Source organism: Parasteatoda tepidariorum, chromosome 11, assembly GCF_982258835.1.
Source record: "Parasteatoda tepidariorum strain Cologne lab strain chromosome 11, Ptep-v5.0, whole genome shotgun sequence".
Classification (NCBI taxonomy): domain Eukaryota; kingdom Metazoa; phylum Arthropoda; class Arachnida; order Araneae; family Theridiidae; genus Parasteatoda; species Parasteatoda tepidariorum.
Genome location: NC_141765.1, coordinates 90,698,620 through 90,718,539, shown reverse-complemented (window position 1 = coordinate 90,718,539; position 19,920 = coordinate 90,698,620). Strand labels below are relative to the sequence as shown.

The 19,920-nt window shown below is 29.1% G+C and overlaps 1 protein-coding gene across 2 annotated transcripts in view; it reads right to left on the bottom strand.

The window, feature by feature from the left end:
• LOC107444581 (cytoplasmic polyadenylation element-binding protein 3) overlaps positions 1-19,920 on the bottom strand; it is an 88,882-nt gene that overhangs the window by 18,093 nt on the left and 50,869 nt on the right. For both annotated transcript variants that reach the window (XM_016058754.4, XM_016058755.4), the window contains one exon: positions 3,379-3,493. In XM_016058754.4, the coding sequence (XP_015914240.1) occupies positions 3,379-3,493 (115 nt within the window). The remainder of the gene's footprint in view (positions 1-3,378; positions 3,494-19,920) is intronic.

The following is a 19,920-nucleotide window of genomic DNA, read 5'->3' as shown; positions in this document are numbered from 1 at the left end:
TTAGAGAAGATTTATAATTTATGAACCTATATGTTTTTATTACAGGGTGCATAACCAAATCTTTAAACAAAAAATAAACACATTTTAAGTACTTTTTAAGTACTCAAAAAATATTTTTAAGCACTATATCGATATAACAAAATGCAAAACAATTTTCAAAGCCTTTACATGATCATGATAAAATAACTAGCTTCTGACAAAGAACTATTTTTCTTGACTATATAAGCTATATTAAATGCTCGAGAGCCTGAAATTGAGAATATCTCGCAAAATGCAGCAGAGTTGCATAATGGTGCAATAATCTCACCGAACCCAACTCAGTAGACGCATTTGCAGACTCCCAAGTATTTCATTAGACTTGTAACATGAGTGGCGCTTTCATACACTATGGAACGACGGTACGCCGAAATAGATGGTGGTTGAATGAATTGTAAAAACGTTGAAATGTGAAAAGCGCGCTTTTGCAAAGACGAAAATCGACATGGTAAAAAAAAAAAATCTAATTTTCAAAAAGGGAAAATCAAGCACTTTATAAAAACACCCAATGAAAAAAGCACCTTTAAGGGCTTTCAAAAAGCAAAAATAAGCACCTTTAAGCACTTTCTAAAAACACTACGCACCATGTATTAGTTGTCAGTGAAACATACATAACTCAGTGAAAAGGGTCTAAAACAATATTTCAAAGGTATGAGCACATTCCTATGGCCAGAAAATTAATAAGGCTTCTTAATTAACAAAAATTGATAAATTATTCATTTTCATGATTTATAGATATTTTCTTATAGTATTTCTTTATCATCCCTTATCATTCTTAATATTATTCTCTACTATTATTATAATTTGATGTTTTATTTTGATCGCAAATTAAACTGAAAGTTGTATTCTTTTATTATAAAATTATCATGTAATATCAGTTTATCAGGTAACATTTTGTAAACATATATTGAAAAACTTCACGAAAAGCATATTGAAAACGGTATGTAACTTAATCATTTTGAAATTATTACTAAAAGCAAATGTGCTACATTTACTTTTACAGTGAGCTTCACATAAAATTATTTCCAGCCAAAACTGTTATGTTTACATAATATTACTAAACATTCCGACGAAAAACATGAACTAATTTTAAAGCAACCAAAAGTAAAATAAAATTTTTTTAAAAAAACAACATATTCTGATAGACATTAATAACAAAATGTTTGGGATCTTTTAATTGAGAAGATTTAAATTTTTATGTAACAATCTGCCTATTCTTAAGAAATACAAATAATGTAACAATCTAAAAAATTTACATTGTAACAAAATAAGTTATAGTTACCAAATATTTAACTTTCTTGTTAGAAGCAAATCATGCATTCTTATTTAGTACTCAGGAATAAAAATTGTAAGTTATTTTTCAAAAAATTTGGGACTTTTTTTTATCAAAAACCCAATAAACCCTAGGTTTTTGATGAAAAACCAAGCTGGGCTAGGATTTTTCAAATCCTGTTTATTACAGACCTGTTTAATTTTTAGCACAATCATGAATTTTAAAAAAATGTTACTGCTTTCTATAAATTTAAAGTTACTTATTACACATTTAAATATTATACAAATCTATTTAATTCAAGTTTTTTGGGAATAGTTCTTGTCATGGATTCCAGTTAAAAAAAAATTTCTGAAACTTTCTTTCATAGGGTTTTACTTTGTTCCTATAAACAGATGTGTTACCAGTGGAGCTGTTCTTGAATTCTGTCGATTTTGAAGGTCAGTGTGGTTCTTTTACTTAGGTACCTTAGAATTCCCCCCTCAAAGCACAATCTCTTCCATGTGCAGTATCCCCTTAGTCCACACTCTATTCTTTTCCTTTGGAATGCTTCACAATCCTCAGGAGTATCATTCTAGAATCATGAGTAAAATGCTCTACCCTCCATGCATGTTCTAATTCTAGGTGATAAGAGAACGACTATATGCTTTAAAAAATTTAACTCAAAAATCATTCCTTTCAACTATAGTGATGCTGAAAAATTAAGGACTTTTAAAAACCTTGTACCAAAATTAAGCAGTTTTTAAGGATTTTTAAGGACCGTAGGAACCCTGTAATATAAAATTTGAAACTTCAAAAACATATATGATGTGTCACTACTTATTTTTTTACAGAATACAATTAAAAACGTGATGTGGATATTTTTAAGGACCGTAGGAGCCAGGTAATATAAAATTTGAAACTTCAAAAACACATATGATGTGTTACTACTTATCTTTTTACAGAATACAATTAAAAACGAGATGCGAATATTAGGCAACTTTTTTCTTTTTTAGATCTAAAGTCATCGTCAAATGGTATTATTATAAGCACATAGGTGAAACAAAATAACAGAGATTTCACTAACGAAATTTTTTGACCATTATTAATAATGTTTTCATTCTCGTTTTTAATAATGTTTTAACCATTATTAAAAACGAGATGCGAATATTAGGCAACTTTTTTCTTTTTTAGATCTAAAGTCATCGTCAAATGGTATTATTATAAGCACATAGGTGAAACAAAATAACAGAGATTTCACTAACGAAATTTTTTGACCATTATTAATAATGTTTTCATTCTCGTTTTTAATAATGTTTTAACCATTATTAAAAACGAGATGCGAATATTAGGCAACTTTTTTCTTTTTTAGATCTAAAGTCATCGTCAAATGGTATTATTATAAGCACATAGGTGAAACAAAATAACAGAGATTTCACTAACGAAATTTTTTGGGCTTTGAGTAAAGTTTTGATACATCATGCAAGTCAAAATTGGAAATAATAAAAACAATAACATTTAGCTAAGTAAAAAATATGTATATAAATCTTAATCAAAAGAAGATTTTGTTTAAACCATTATTCATAATTATAACTATAAACACTCAACATACTGCAGTAGTAGCAATAGCACCATCTGTTGAGGAAATAAGAGAAGTATTTTTGCTTTTAGCGGATATTTTATCGCCAATTTAAAAAAAAAAATTTCTTCAACAAATACAGAGAAATTTTAGAATATATGGATAAACAGGAGACAGTCGTAAAATACAGTAGTTTTTTTAATAAGCAGGAGACTTGGCAGGTACGTAAGCAGTATTCTGTAAAATATTTCTGATTTCAAAGTTGATAACCCATTAAAGAATATGTGATCATATTTGAAAAATCCAAAGCTAAATAGATATTCCAAATAAATTTTTATTTATTTTCAAAAGAAAAATAACATTCTTCCAGTATTCAAAAAAATTGACAACAAGGACTAAATTTAAAAATTGGATCATACATTTATCACATAATATGAAAGAGGCATTTATTATTAATCCTAATCTTAAATAAAATATTGCTCAAACAAATAAAATAAACAAGAGAATTACAAACCTGCTTTAAGAGGACGAGGAACACCTCCAACAAAAACTGTTTTTCTGGGATCAAGAGGCATAGATGCATCCAACACAAAATCTGCATCACTTAATCGCCATGGACGAATCTGAACCTGTTGATTAAGTACAATAAAAATGAAAAATTAACAAAGAACATAATTAAATTCTTTTTACCTTAATACATTCGCGATTGGAACTGATGATGGACTTCGTGCAAAAAAAGGACAAACCTGAATAACTTTTGATCTGATGATTGGATTGTCACGCTCTAGGACTCAATCGAGGGGGTGACCTCAAATAAGCCTATTTGTTAGTGCAGATGATAATTTAAGTTACAAAATCAGACACAAAAGCACATTTTCTCTGAAAAAACATACCTTTTTTGATGGATTCAGATTTCTGAACACCTAAATTATAGAGGGTAGCCGCAATCTGGGAAATATGATCTCTCTAGTTTGGTCAGGAGAGCAGTCCTAAGTTTGAACCTTTTCAATGCAAATTTTACTTTTTGAATATTTTGCCATACCTTGAGAACTTCTTAAGTGAATTGAAAATTTTCTGCACACAATTATAAAAGTTGTTAATCCAAAGATAATTCCATGCAAAAAATAAAGTTTAGGAAATACTATTATTTTTTTTAATAATAGTTGAAAAATTTTTGGATTGAAAGGTAAACAGTTTTTGCACCATTTTCAAGTATGTAATTTTACATGGCAAAATACAAAATTTGGAATAGTTCCCGAGAAATCGAATCTTAGAAATACAACTTTTTTAATATTCGATTTTTCAGAAACTACTTAGCCGATTTCACTCAAATTTTGTTTTTTACCATGTAACCATTTTTGTTTACCATTCCTTAAAGAAAAGAAAAAACTGCATACCTAATTCATTTTTTTACTATTATGAAGAAAAATAATAAATATTTACTGAAAGTTATTTTTTAAATTATCTTTGAATAAATGAATTTTAGAATTGTGAGCAAACTTTTTTCTAAGTTCTGTAAAATTAACATTAAGTGGTCCAAATTTTAGATCATCCTCCTGACTAAACATTGGGGACATAAAAAAGTGATTTTTCATTTCAGTCAATTTTTAGTTTTTTTTTTTTTTTTTGTCTTGAGTTTTACTTTCATCCTGCATTTCAGTAAACAAAAATGTTTATATTCTGAAAATTAGAGAAAGAAAATATTATTTGATGATATCATTAATCTGACCATTCCTGATAATGTAATAAAAAATATAGTAAAATAATTATAGTACCGTCCTTCGGGGTGGGGCTACTTTGTGCAGCGGGGGCTACTTTGTGCAAATTCGAATTTGGCATTTTTCAAGTGCTGCTATTCAGTATTATATTTATTTCATGTTAAAAATGTGTGGAATTTGAAGATAGAAATCTCTTCCATTACTACAAACATTTTTTCGAATTTTAAAACAATCTCAGGGTGTGTTTCGTTCATCCAATGTCAACAACTTTCCTAGGACGTCGGATGTCAAAAAGTGTGCGTGGAAACTTTAGCTGTGAAATGCAAAGACAAAACAATTGTCGTAAGTGCAAAATTTTTTATTTATTTATTAATAAACAATTATATCATGCTACCGTTAAAAGAATTTGAAAATTAATAACAAATAAACGGAAAACGAAAAAAAATGCACTTTGGGGCTACTTTGTGCAAAGTTTCATTCGTTTTTTTTTTTCCGACAGAAAAATGGTCAGACGTTATAAAAAAATACATGGAACGAGAAACTACCGTGATTACACTTTAGAAAAGCTGCAACAATGTTTGCAAGCAGTTACTGGTGGTATGTCGATTGCAGAAGCTTCTCGGTAGTACAAAATCCTCAGAAATACTATCTCTAATAAAATTCACAAGAAACACGTGAAACTTCCTGGTAAACTATTATTTTTCTTCTACAAAGATTTTTCTAATGAATTAATCAAACGATTTAACACATAAAAATATATTTTATAGGACATCAGGTGATTTTGACAGAAACTGAAGAGCAAGTTCTGTCATGTTCATTCAAGGATGTTATGTTCAAATTTAACAATATTATAAATGTTAATGAATATGTAATAATTATTATTTTTAAAATTTCATCCATTTCAATGTTTAAAAATGTATATGGTTTCCTTTTGTTTAAACTCAAATGTTTTGAAATAAACATTCTTTTTAAGAAAAAATTCTTCAAAAAAAATGGTTTTTTAATGCTGAAAATTATTTTCAAACTAATATCTTTACATATCTTGATGTTTTTGTCTTTAAAAATGTCAACAATTAACTTTTTTAACAATTTTATATCAATATTTTACTAAAAACATGATTGTTAAACTGAATTCCTATCGCTGCACAAAGTAGCCCCATTTGGGGGATACTTTGTGCAAGGTATGTTTTGACTTATTATTCGTAAATATTACATACAAATAATGCCAATATTGATCAAATTCAGTCGTCTGAATCCAGTTATGAATATAATATCGATAAATTTTACTAAAGTTTGAATTAACATAGTTTTTTTACATGTCAAAGTTCAAAAACTGCGAAATCCTGCACCAAGTAGCCCCGAATGACGGTAATAAAAATAGAGAAGATATCATAATTTTGAATAAATAATAAAAATAAATAAATACTAATTAAAACATTGTAACAATACAAACATTTGAAAATTACATAAAACGAATGAGTTAAACTATTTTTTTCCATCTAAGCAGAGTAAATTATCTAAGAAAAAGGTAAGAGAGGAAATATTAGAGCTAACAATAAGACTCAGTATGACAAAATTAATGCAATATTTTTCACATTATACAGCCGAATTAAATACTGTGCTGTTTAAAAAAAACTGATTCATGAGCTGAAAAATTTAAAAGGAGCTCTGAGAGTTACAAAAAATATATTTGGTGTTCCAAGTATAATTTTACTAACAGGATTATTTGCTTTAAAAACCTTTAGTTAAATGTCATAGTGCCTACTGGTCCAACTTAGACCTAATATAGTCTGATTAATATAATAATAGCAAACAGCATTAATCTATTATTTGTCATTAAACAATGCCATTGTGCAAGGGCGGTATGTAATATATTCTAATAATGTCAAAAATTCATTTATGAATGCCTAATAAAAATTTTAGCAGTTGATTTCTTATTTATTTATTTTTAAGAATTAATAATAAAAATTAGTAAAATACATTGTAAATTCTATGTAATTGTAGTTTCACTGCACTACTTGTAACTTTGCCCATACATTGTTAAGCTAGAGACCGGATGCGATTAGCCATGGTTGAATTTGACGACTTCTCGAAGTCCCATAGAAATCCTTTCCAACAGACACATCTTCATTTTCTTGGAACTTATCCTTCAAACTGCTATTCTTTCTTTTGGATAACTGAGGAGGGGGTAATCTAATCATGCCTCTTCGCTAGGGGACGCAGGTCATCTTCTTTACAAAATCTTTTTTATGTAATGTGTTTATTAATGGTTCATGGGATCACATAATTGCTTTTTGAAATTTTCAAGCAATATGAAAGTATAAGAATGAAATAAAAAATTTCAAATTTTTTCATCTTATTTTTTTTAAAAAATACTTTTAAATGAGGAAAATCATTTACTTATTCGGATTCAAGGTTTATATTTTAATCAATGCAATAAATATGCAGTAGGTAAAAAAGCAAAACAAACAGTAACAATATATTTTTAATTAGATTGACTTTTTGATTTGATTGAACCTTGATTAACGTTTGATTTAATCATATTTTCACGTACAAAGAGTCAATACCATATTTTAAGTTACGAAAATGAACAGAAAAATGCATTCTGTGCTGGATAAACATACAAGTTTGTCTATAGTTTTAGGTTATTAACTTTCCAAATGCGGAAACAGCCGCAATCTGGAAGATATGGTCTGAAGTTATGGCAAAGAGAGAGTTGGAAAGTTTGGGTCCTTTAATTTTAACTTCACTCTTCGATTATAGCCCATTATCTCGAGACCTTTTTGAGTGTATTGAAAAATGTTTGCATAAAATTACAAAAAACATTTTATACACAAATTTTTAAGGACATTTTTTTTAAAATAATAACTTGTTATTTTTTTATTAGTTTATTAAATAATAGTAAAATAAATTGAATTGCATGTTCTACATATTTTTACATCATTTTAATTTCAAAATACAAACTTTCAGAGCAATCGATCATTTAGTTTCTGAGTTATCACATTTTTAAAAAGCCAGTTTGCTTAAAATTTTATTTATCTCGAATTATTCAACCAATTTCATTCAAATTTTGTATTTTGATATTTAAAATTACCTTCCTTAATATTATATAAAAATTTGAATATCTTGCTATTTTATTTTATTTTATCCGTCGTTAAAAAACCGACCCAATTTTCGGGTTTACGACTACTAATGTTCAACTCCATAGCCTTGTAGTTTTGAACCAATCCAGAAGACAAGGAAACTCCTGGATAAGTATACCCCCAGAGGAATTGATTTGTTATGGGAACATGGAGGACTCTGTGACTCGACAGATTTAACGCGCATCAGTCGCCATTTACTACACGGGGATTTCAAAAATCGGGATTTAGAATTTTTCCAAAGCATATTATAAATAAAAATATTAAACATTTTTTAACTATTTAAAACTATATTTTTTGCATGGCATTACCTTTGGAAAAACTAATTTTTGCAATTGTATGAAAAATTTTTCGATTCAATCAAAACGTAAAACGTTCTTGAGATATGACGAGATTAAGATATTATCATCATTATCATTGAGCTATTATTTCGAAGCTATTACTATGCACTAATTAAATAGTCCAAACGATATTTTAAGTTAGGAAATTAGGCATAAAAACGTACTCCGATTAAATATACCTTTTTTCGTCGGATTCGGATTTCTGACCCCCTAAATATAGTAGTTTCAATCTAGAAATATTGTTTCAACAGTTTTTTCAAGAGCGCGCTTGAAAGTTTGGACCCTTTAAAGTTAACTTTTGTTGTGTATTTCACTATATCCCAATTTTTTTGAAGCGAATTGAAAAAGTTTTGCATACAATTCCAATCAGATCAATGAATTCCTATTCGTTTTTCTAAAGATAATTTCATGCAAAATAAAACTTTTAGTAAACATTTATTATTATTTTATTTAATTGAAATCGAGAAACTTAAGAAATGTAAGGTATATAATTTTTTCATCATTTGCAATTTTAAATGTCAAAATACAAAATTTAAGCAAAAACGGTCTAATAAGTCCTGAGAAGTAAAAATAAAAACTTATTTTTCGAAATTTAGTCCCCTAACTTCTTATTTTTAGTGTCCATTTTTTGTGACTTAAAATTTGTAACTATGAAAGCAAAAGCAAATTTAAATCGTAGAGGAAAGAATGCTTCGCGTTGATAGGTGGTAAACAATAATTAATTAACTGTGTGAAAGGTTCGTTGCAGGCGTATGTCAATATGTAAAAAGCTTCTGCAGGGCGAAACAAAAATCTTGGTAGAAAATGTGCTTTCAGCTTTGCAGGGAAACCAAAACATAGGCAGACAAACAGCAGTCATGCGAGGAAATTTTTTTAATAAATGTAAGTTAGTTAATATTAGTTTTTCGGACGCAAATTTAAAATTTGTAAATTGAAAAATAATTACAAATTTAAGCTATATTGCTTGAAATCTTTTCAAGCCGATGGACGTACTCTTTTTCTCTAATGGAGACATTAGCATTTTGCCGGACATAGATGTTCACTTTAAAAGCTTCCTTGAAAAGAAAAAGGAAATCGCAAGGAGAAATTTTAAAAGTATCTTTGAAATTATTTACAATGTATATTAACATTGAGTCCCTTGATTAAAATAGCTATTATTTTTGTTCGTAAAATTATACTATGTAACAATTTTAAAAATTCGAATTTTACAATTTTATGGCCATAACCATTTCAAAGTTCGTTCAAAACAGGGCATGATATCTTTAGATAGAATACGTGAATGCAAAAAATGCACTTAAAACTTTATTTGCAAAACATTTAAATGGTTCAAAAGCCAATCGATGCATATAAAAATAACATTTTATATCAAAATGTTCTTTAAATGTTTTGTTAAATGTGCACGAAATTTCGAATTTTTATTAACGAATAATTTTTGCGTTATAAGAGTTAGAAGCGTAGAAATTTTTTGAGATAGCGGTTACTGCTACAACTATTTTTCTTTATTACATAAATAATTTTTACATTTACAATGTATGGTAAATTGCACCATGCAGTACAAAGTACATCGATAACAGAAAAAAAATGTTATATTAATGAGAAAAAGCATTCATTAACTGAATATTTTGAATGTTAGTTATAAAATATATGTAAAACAGAAATGTATACTAAGTGTTCTCAATGCTTTGAGAAAAAATTTAAAAATAAATAGGCTCATTGTATTAGTGTGTTTGACTACTGTTAATTATAAATATTTTAAAAAATGATGTAAATTTTTCAATATAATTTTTTTTTTAAAATTTGTTTGGTCAATTACCATTTTTTTGTTCTAAATCACTGAAGTCTTCAAATCTATATGTAAAAATTAATGAGTAATTTCTCTACAATATTTTTTTCCTTCATGCTATAATCTGCATTCAGCTGTCAGATGACCCATAGATAACAAGTTATTCATCCTTTTGATTGAAGATAAGCATTACTGGAATATTTCAAAAGGTCATTGTTTTTTGAAAAAATAACATATCATGATTTAATTTTTCTCTGTTCATACCTCATGGCTAGAATTCTGCATTTGTCACCGAAATCATTGGGCGTTTGTATACAAAGGTTGTTTTGTACCTTTCTTTTTTTTTCATTACACCTATGGGTACTGCATCTTATAATTGAAAGTGTAATACAGATGTGAGGGGGTCGATATCCAGTTCTTCTATATATGCAAAACTTGCATGCTTCAAAAGAGGTACTTGGAAGTGTAGTGGAGGCCAATATGTGCCAAAATACAGCGCCACTTATAATAAATTTTTATATATATATTTTTTTTTATTATTGTACCACTGAATGGCAACTTCTATAGTTTTTAGTTTTTCTTCTCTGATGTGAACTAAATATATAGTTTTTTTGCCTGGTGTTTTCTAGTACGTCAATTTTTATCCATCTACACGTAAATACAAGAGAAGGCAAGTTAATTTTCCCTTACCCTTCATTGGAGACAACAGGACTGTAGAACAAATCAAACAAACATGACAGGCAACGATGGAAATGATAAAACCAATCCTTCTACACTGAGCATTGCCAGAGTTAGCATTAAACCTCCACTATTTTGGAAACTGGATCCAAATATATGGTTTTTGCAGTTGGAAGCACAATTCTGAAAGGCTTCAATAACGGTTGATCAAACAAAATATGATTATGTTGTAAGCACCATCGAAGCCGAAATATTATCACAAGTGTTGGATATATTGACGAATCTGCCACAAGACAAATACACTAAAATTAAAGACGGGCTAATTACTTTGTTCGCAGACACAGAAACTCAAGTCGATTTGGGTGATAAAAAACCTTCTCAGCAATGAAAAATTTGGCTACTGATAAAGTAACTGAACCATTTCTTAAAACAATTTGGCTTCAAAGATTGCCCTTAGAAATAAGAAGCATTTTATCAATCAGTAATGACGATTTATCAAAATTGGCGACAATGGCCAATAAAATGTGGGAAATAAAAACATCGTTTCAAAGTGCCACCATTGCGTGTCAGAATAATGACAATGTCATAGTTTAACTACAGGAAAAAATTTCGGAACTATCACTACAAGTTAACGAACTAAACAAAAGGCAGTACTATGAACAACCACGATATAGATCCCACTAGTAAGTTTAGAAGTAATTCTTATAATTATAGTAATTTCGAACACAGTACATGTTATTATAACTCGAAGTTCGGCGAAAAAGCTTTCAGATGCAATAAACCTTGCGATTGGCATAACAATAGAGATCGCCAACCACAGGAAAACTATAGTACGGCTTTCAGGAGAACAGCTCCGGACACCTGTCTCGCGTAGTGGCGGGAACTATGGTTTCTAGGGTAAGTCACTTCTAATAGGGGTGTGGAGTGAAAGTGACTAGTTATGTAATGATCTCAGCTTTGACACAAGTCGGCGAATCTTTGCTCCCCTTCCCTAGTATAAGTGGCAATCCTAGAGAACTCGTCTTTCTTTTAATCTCTCGTTTTCTGACAGAGCAGCTTTTAGTTTTTAAAATATATTTTTTCGTGATTATTTTAATCATTAATTATTTAATCATTGTTAGTTTAACGCTTGTTTTAAGTTTTGTTTTTTCTTTTAATCGTTGTTTATTTTATCTTGTTTGCTTTAATTTTTGTTTCATTATTTTTTTTTTTTAATTTCTTAACTCTTCAAAATTCTTAGTTTCTTAACAAAATTAAATATTTTTTAAAAAGACCAAGACATTATAACTAAGAAGTTTATTTTTTATTTATTTATTTTTTAAATCTACGATATTACAAAAGTTAAAGTAAGAACCACTAAGTATTATAAAATTTAAAATAACAACAAAATATTTGAAGCAAAAAGTTGCTTTTCGAATCGCATAAGACATTATTCTTGTAGATATGTTTTGAAAGAGCTTTTAATTTTTAAATTGATTAATTTAATTAATTTTTAAATTTATTTTAAATTTTGATTTCTTTCTTTTAGTTCGATATTTTTTAAAGTTTTATAGTCCTTAAAATTTCACAGATAAAAAAATGTAAGAAATAATGTTAATGAATTTTTTATATGAAGTGTAAATGCTTTATCCGATCATTTAATAAATGGTATTAAGAAGCTGCATGAAAATAAGATTCCTTTTTATACAAACAAAAATTATAATGAAAAAAATTAAATACAAATCTGAAATTGAAAATTATTTTTTGTTAAAATAAACAGCAAACTAATAATTATATAGTATGTTAATTTAATAATAAATTTTGATATCAAAATCATACATAAAATTTTAGTTCTTTATTCATCTTTGGAATAGTAATAAAATCTAATAGATTTTAAACATCATTTCCGTAGAGCCATATTTTCAAGATTATGTCAAGTCTTAGACAGGAATGAAATGACATGATGTATTCAGTTTATGAAATGCTTATTCCAGTTTTATGTATGTAACAACAATTAATAAATTAATTGCATGAAAAAAGAAAAACACATATAAGAAACCTAAATTAAATGCCTCTTGAATATAGCGATTAAAGAAAGATCAATATTTTTCTTTTTCAAAGAAAAAAATATTGATCGAAAGAGAGAAATAATCTCAAAAGTTTTTTCATGAGACAAAAGTGATTGATTAAAAAAATATTTTAACCACCATTAAAAAAAAATTATTTCCAATAAATAAATAGCAGCTGAATTCCAAATAAATTAACGTATATCGAATAAAAGTATAAATGAAAATACGGTTTCGTTTAAGCCTATATTATTTCTTCTCCCTAAAAAAAAAGCCAAAAGATTGTCAAAATATTAATTTGAAGAGGTCTCTTGAAAGCGGATAAAGCAGCCAATCTGGTAGACCAATCGACTCCTTCATTTCTCTATTACACCCCCCATTAGAAATGTTATCTCACTCGTTACCATAGCAGCAGACAGCCCCAGACTTTTCTCGGGAGCTGTTCTCCTCAAAGGCGCACTATAGATCCCCGCCCCTCACTGACGACGGAGAGTCAAGGGGTGGAACTGTGTCGTCCTTTTATTCGGGACAAAGGAACTGCCACCCATTTTTTAATTGATACAGATGCAGAAATTTCAGTGATGCCCACATTATCACAAGAAAAACGATCTGCTGTTTGCAGCAAACAGAAGCAAAATTAAAACTTATGGACAAAAGTTGTTAAAATTAGATTTGGGACTGAGGCGAGCATTTAATTGGCCTTTTGTGATAGCAGATGTTAATAAACTAATAATAGGTATTGACCTTTTATCTCATTTTCACCTTTTGGTTGACAGTAAAAATAGCAAATTAATCGATGGCACTACAACCTTATCCTCTATTGGTATGCCTTGTTATCGTATTGATACACCAACATTAAATGCAATACAAAATAAGTATGAAGATATTCCTAAATGATTTCCTGACCTATTACGACCAACACTTGTCAATAATAAAATTAAGAGTCACAACATTGAACATTTTATAGAAACCAAAGGAGTACCTGTTACCGCAAGAGAGCCCTGTTACCGCATAAATATAGGTATGATCAGGAACTTTTGTCTATCTACACTGTAATAAAACATTTTAAATACACTTTAGAAGGAAGAAATTTCACCACCTATACAGACCACAAACCTATCACATTTGCTTTCCAGCAAAATTTAGAGAAAGCCTCCCCTAGACAAGCAAGACAACTGAATTATATTGCTAAATTTTCGACAAATATTCAATATGTTGCAGGTGAAGAAAATGTTGTAGCAGACGCTCTTTCCAGAATTAACATAATATTCCTAAACGATTTCCTGACCTATTACGACCAACACTTGTCAATAATAAAATTAAGAGTCACAACATTGAACATTTTATAGAAACCAAAGGAGTCCCTGTTACCGCAAGAGCTAGAAGACTCTCATCAGAAAAATTAAAAGCATCAAAAGAGGAATTTAACTTCATGTTGCAACAAGGTCTTTGTAGACCTTCAAAAAGTTGTTGGGCCAGCCCTCTGCATCTCACCTTAAAGAAATCTGGTGACTGGAGACCATGTGGAGATTATAGTGACCTTAACAATATCACCATGTCTGCCAACTTTCACTCCTTCCGAGAATGGATTTTCAGAGTGGTTGTAAAACAATAAACGAAAAAGAATCTGACTAAAAAATATACTTATATTTTGCTCCCGTTGAAATTCGCTTGCGCAAGGATTATTATGCTTTTACATATTTATTGTAATTATTTATCTGTAGTGGTGGTCAAACTCATTTATAATTATCATTATAATTATCATTATAATTCAAAAAGCTAATTTAAATAATCTGAGTATTGCTACCACTTTAAATATAAAAATAAAATCTTCTGGAAAATCCGGAAGAGTTGGCAGGTATGTATCACTATTCCAGACCATTACCCTTTACCATTTCTCACAGACTGTAGTTCTATTCTGCATGGAAAGAAATTTTTTTCAATAGGCTTAGTTCCAGCTTATCAACAAATTCCAGTGCACGAGGCTGACATTCCAAAAACAGCAATTATTCCCCTGTTAGGGTTGTTTGAATTTCCTTTCATGACTTTTGCTTTACGTGATGAAGCTCAAACCTTTCAATGATTTATGAATATGGTCTTATCAGGGTTAGATTTTGTATTCTGCTATCTAGATGACATATTGATTGTCTCCCCAGATGACAAAACGCACCGCGGACATTTAAACATAGTTTTTAAAAGATTAAGTGATTACGACTTATGCATCAATACCACAAAATGTGTTTTTTGGTACATCGAAAATTAATTATTTGGGATACGAAATTTCAACTGAAGGAATTAAACCTCTCTCGACAAAAGTTGAAGTCACAAAGTGTTCCTGAGCCTACATCAACCACTAGTCTTCACAAGTTTTTAGGGATGGTTAATTTTAATCACCGTTTCATTCCAAATTGTGCTAAACTGCAACAACCATTAACCTCATTACTTAGAAGGAGTAGGAAAAACAGCAAAATATCTTTAATGTGGAATGAAGACACTAGCAACGCCTTTAGAAACCTTAAAAACGCCCTTTGTAATGCTACAATGCTGGTTCATCCATCAAATAGCGCTGCTATATCTCTCACATGTGACGCTTCTGATACTGCCATAGGGGCTGTAATACATCAAATTGAACAGGGGGAAATACATCCATTACGTTTCTTTTCACGTTCTTAAACTGATAAGCAGAGAAAATATAGGTATGATCAGGAACTTTTGTCTATCTACACTGTAATAAAACATTTTAAATACACTTTAGAAGGAAGAAATTTCACCACCTATACAGACCACAAACCTATCACATTTGCTTTCCAGCAAAATTTAGAGAAAGCCTCCCCTAGACAAGCAAGACAACTGAATTATATTGCTCAATTTTCGACAAATATTCAATATGTTGCAGGTGAAGAAAATGTTGTAGCAGACGCTCTTTCCAGAATTAACATAATTTCGATGCCATCGCCGATTGATTATACAACCATAGCAGAATTTCAAAATGATGAAGATTTTACCATGTTGAGAAATAATCCAAGACTAAAGATGGCTAAAATTCCTATTCCAGGCACCGGTAAATCTATTTATTGTGATGTGTCAACCAGCAGTAACCGCCCATACATTTTTTCAAAATTTCGTGGACAAATATTTTCATCTATCCGTAACCAGTCGCATCCAGGGATTAGAAGCACTAAGAAACTCATCACCAAAAGATTCATATTGCTAAATATCAATAGACTGCCAGCTATGGTCGAGAGCTTGTTTATCATGTCAACAATCTAAAGTACATGTCAACAATCTAAAGTACATAAACATACACAGTCCGACCTAGGACAATTTGCAATTCCTCAACATAGATTCAAGCACTTAAACATTGATATAGTTGGTCCTCTACCCACTTGCAAAGGATTTAGATATCTTCTAACTATCATTGATAGCTATACACGATGGATTGAAGCTGTTCCATTAGAAGATCAATCTGCAGAATCAATCGCCGAAGCTTTGATTTCAAACTGTTTTTCACGTTTTGGTATTTCAGCTCGCATAACGTCCGACCAAGGTCGACAATTCGAAAGCCAGCTATTTCGCACCTTAGGAAAATATTTAGGATTTCTTACCAACACTACAACAGTCTATCACCCCCAAGCAAATGGATTGATCGAAAAACAACACAGAGCTTTAAAAGCAAGCCTCAAATGCCATCTATTACAATCAAAATCATGGCTGGAAGCACTACCTCTCGTTCTCCTGGGGATAAGAGCCATCGTCAAGGAAGACTTGGGTTGCTCATCAGCAGAGCTAGTATATGGAACTGCCTTATCATTACCAGGGGAATTCTTTTCACTATTTCCTGACATGCCACAGTCTGAATTTTCACAAAACTTACAGAGAATCTTAAGGAAGATAAAACCTATCTCTACCACAACCTATGTAAAAAGAACAGTTTTCGTTTCAAAACAACTTTCAAATTGTTCACATGTATTCCTTTACAACAACATCAATTCTTCACTACAACCTGTCTATCTTGTACCATACTCCGTAATATCTAGAAAAGATAAATATTTCGATATTGAAATTCAGGGCAAAATCAAAAGAGTTTCGATCGACAGATGAAAACCATGCCTTCAACTGGAAGATAGTGATATCCCCAACCAAAAGCCAATAACCAACGAGAGAGAATTTAGCGAAAGACCAAAAGATATGTCAGTGAAAGAGAGGTCAAAGGAATACAAAACCACCAGATCTGGCAGAAAAGTGAAATTTCCTAATCATTTGAAAGATTACGTGTCATAATCGTTACCACTAGGAGGGGGAGTGTGTAGTGGAGACCAATATGAGCCAAAATACAGCGCCACTTATAATTAAATTTTTTTATATATATATTTTTTTTATTATTTAATTATTGTACCACTGAATGGCAACTTCTATAGTTTTTAGTTTTTCTTCTCTGATGTTTCAAAAGAATAGAATAAGCATCTAGTGCTAAAAATAGTTTTTCCTTCTCAACAATGCAAGTTATAAAAACCAATGGTATACATAATTTAAATAAATGTGTGAACAAAATGAATTTTTTTGGAAATTTTTTCTGCATAATCTAAAAGTCATGTATGATGTTGATTGCAGTTAGTAATAATTTTAAAAAATAAACATGCGTAATGAACAAAAACTTAGGGCTAGGTAAACAAAATATTATGGACTGTCTTTAAACAGGATAAATTTTTATGTAAATGCTCTTTGAGAAGTTGTTAAAAACTTATGCTCGAAATTTTTTTCGGCAAGGAAAAATAGTATTTATCAGACCAAGAATAAGATTTTTACTGAATTTAAAAAATTTCTTTTTTTAATTGGTTGTGAATAATTTATGAAGATTAAAATGTTTCTCAACTGACTTTATTATGAATTTAACTTTTAAAATGAGTATAGATAAAAAAAATGTGCTTTGTGAATTGGTGGGATTTGCACAAATTTTTACATCAGTTCAAAACTTTCGCGGAGAAATTAGCCTGTAAGAAGAAAGCAAATGAAAAAGGTTACCATTAAAACAGATATAAGAAAAAAACTATGTAAAAAAAAAGAGAGAGAAGAAGGTAACGGAAACAATCATAGAGTAAAAAAGATATAGAAATAAATTTTAATAAACATACAAATTGTATCTATCTATCTATATATATACAATCACGCTACCTTATAATAATGGAAGAAACACAGAGAATTACTTCATAACTTTAGGTGTTTAGATCATGCAATTTTTTATACTTAATTTTACAGCTTTCAGAGAGTTAAAGGACTCGCAATAAATTACGAATTAAAACAAACATTTTTAAAAACCCTATGCCAGAAAATATAGCAACAAGCTGCATTCGTATTCAAAATCCTAATGGGATGGTCTGAATACATGAATATCAGGGTCAAAACCTAAAAATTGTGGACAAATAGTTTTGTCTGAAAAATCGAAAATATTCGGACAACTTTAAACTTCACTTAAGACTCTTTTACCTTGGAAAATTTGTTGTACTAAATTGTTTAAAAAGATTAAAAAACCAAAGAAATCTATCTGGAAGTATTGTTTTTGATAAAACCACTAGCAAAAAAAAAAAAAAAAAAAAAAAACAGGATGTTATTTGCAAAAAGAAAATGACTAACATAACCAGACTTTCATAAATGTGAGACATAATTTTTTCTTCTTCTCTCTGAAAGGTTATTTCTACAGGTTATTTAAAGAAAAATATACCCAGAAATTTTATCAAGATTTTGTAGGTTAGGAAAGAAAATTAGATAGGTTAGATTGGATAAAATGAGGTAAGAAACATTATTTTGCAATGCTTGTTTAGCAATTGAAAGTATTTTGGATAAAATGAGGTAAGAAACATTATTTTGCAATGCTTGTTTAGCAATTGAAAGTATTTTGTAATTAATTTTGTACGAAGCTTATAATTCCCTTCTACAATATGTAATAAGTATGATTGCTATTTTTATAATAAGTTGAAAAGGGCCTTACTAAAGGCGACAGTTTAAGAATTTTTTGATAAAATTTTAACACAATTTAGCTTTTATAGCACTTTTAGTAAATTATTTATATTTAGATGCTATTTAATAGATTTAGAAAAATATAAGCACACATTTCATGTGAACACTCCCTGTTTAAGATGTTTTTGTAAACAATTTGAAAGTTTACTTAAACAAAAATATAAAAGAAAAAACAAACTTGGCAATTTTAATAATTTCGACCTATGAATTACTCTATAAACTAGAATCAAAATCTTGTAAACTGTTTGACAATTCAATGAAACATATGGAGTATGTTAAATTTTGCTTTAACAAACAATAAATAAAAGGTTAAAAAACGTACTGTATTAAAGATATATTTCAAACACAATAAAAATATTATATTTTCAAGTGAAAATAATCGTAAGAAATTGTTAAATGGAATCTGATTTAATATATATTTTTTTAAATTCTGATTAAAGCATTATAAGTCACTAAATGTTTTGTTTCATAATCAAATTTCAAACAAGCCAAAAAAAATATCAAGTATGCATTCAAAACTTGCTAAAAATATGGATATTATTTGCTAAATTATTAAAATGTTAAATTATTAAAAGAAGTTATATTATTGAAACTAAGGATATCTTATCAGATGTATGAAATATATTTTATTTTACAATATGGAGAAGTAAAAAAATAAATATTGAATTTTAAAAAAGGAAAAAAAATAGAGAATAGAGGTGTTGGCAAGTAGACAATAGTATTAACTATAGCGTGGGTAGTATTTTGAGGGGAAAAAATAGAAAAATACAATATGACAAAAATGAACAAATGTGAATTTACATTACAAATATAAAATGCTATGATAAACCTCCCATAGCCTGCATACTGTATGCAAGAGAATGTCAACCAGCTGGCAGTTGATTTAAAATAGTTCTTACCCACCGCTTTGTGAAATATTTATGTTTTGGAATAAGAGTTTTAACAGAGCTACACCGCCCTCCATCTTTCTTGTTTTAAACATTTAAGAAACAATACCTTTAATTGAAAATACAAAATACCGAAAATTTATCAATATTAATTGTTTGAAAGAACTTAACAGAATTTAATACACATGAAATGGCATATAGAAATAGGCAAATAGAGAAGGAGTTTGTAACTGATGTTACATTACTATTTTCATATAACTGATATTACCAATATAAACTATATTAAGATTTTAATAAACTTTTTTATTATTACTGCAAAATACTTAAAAAAGACTAAGAAATTTGGTAATGGATGGATGCTATTAAATGTTTATTTTTTGTTATATTGTCCGATGTATCATTTAATTGCCCATTAGCTTTCAATATTATTCATATTTTAAAAATTTATG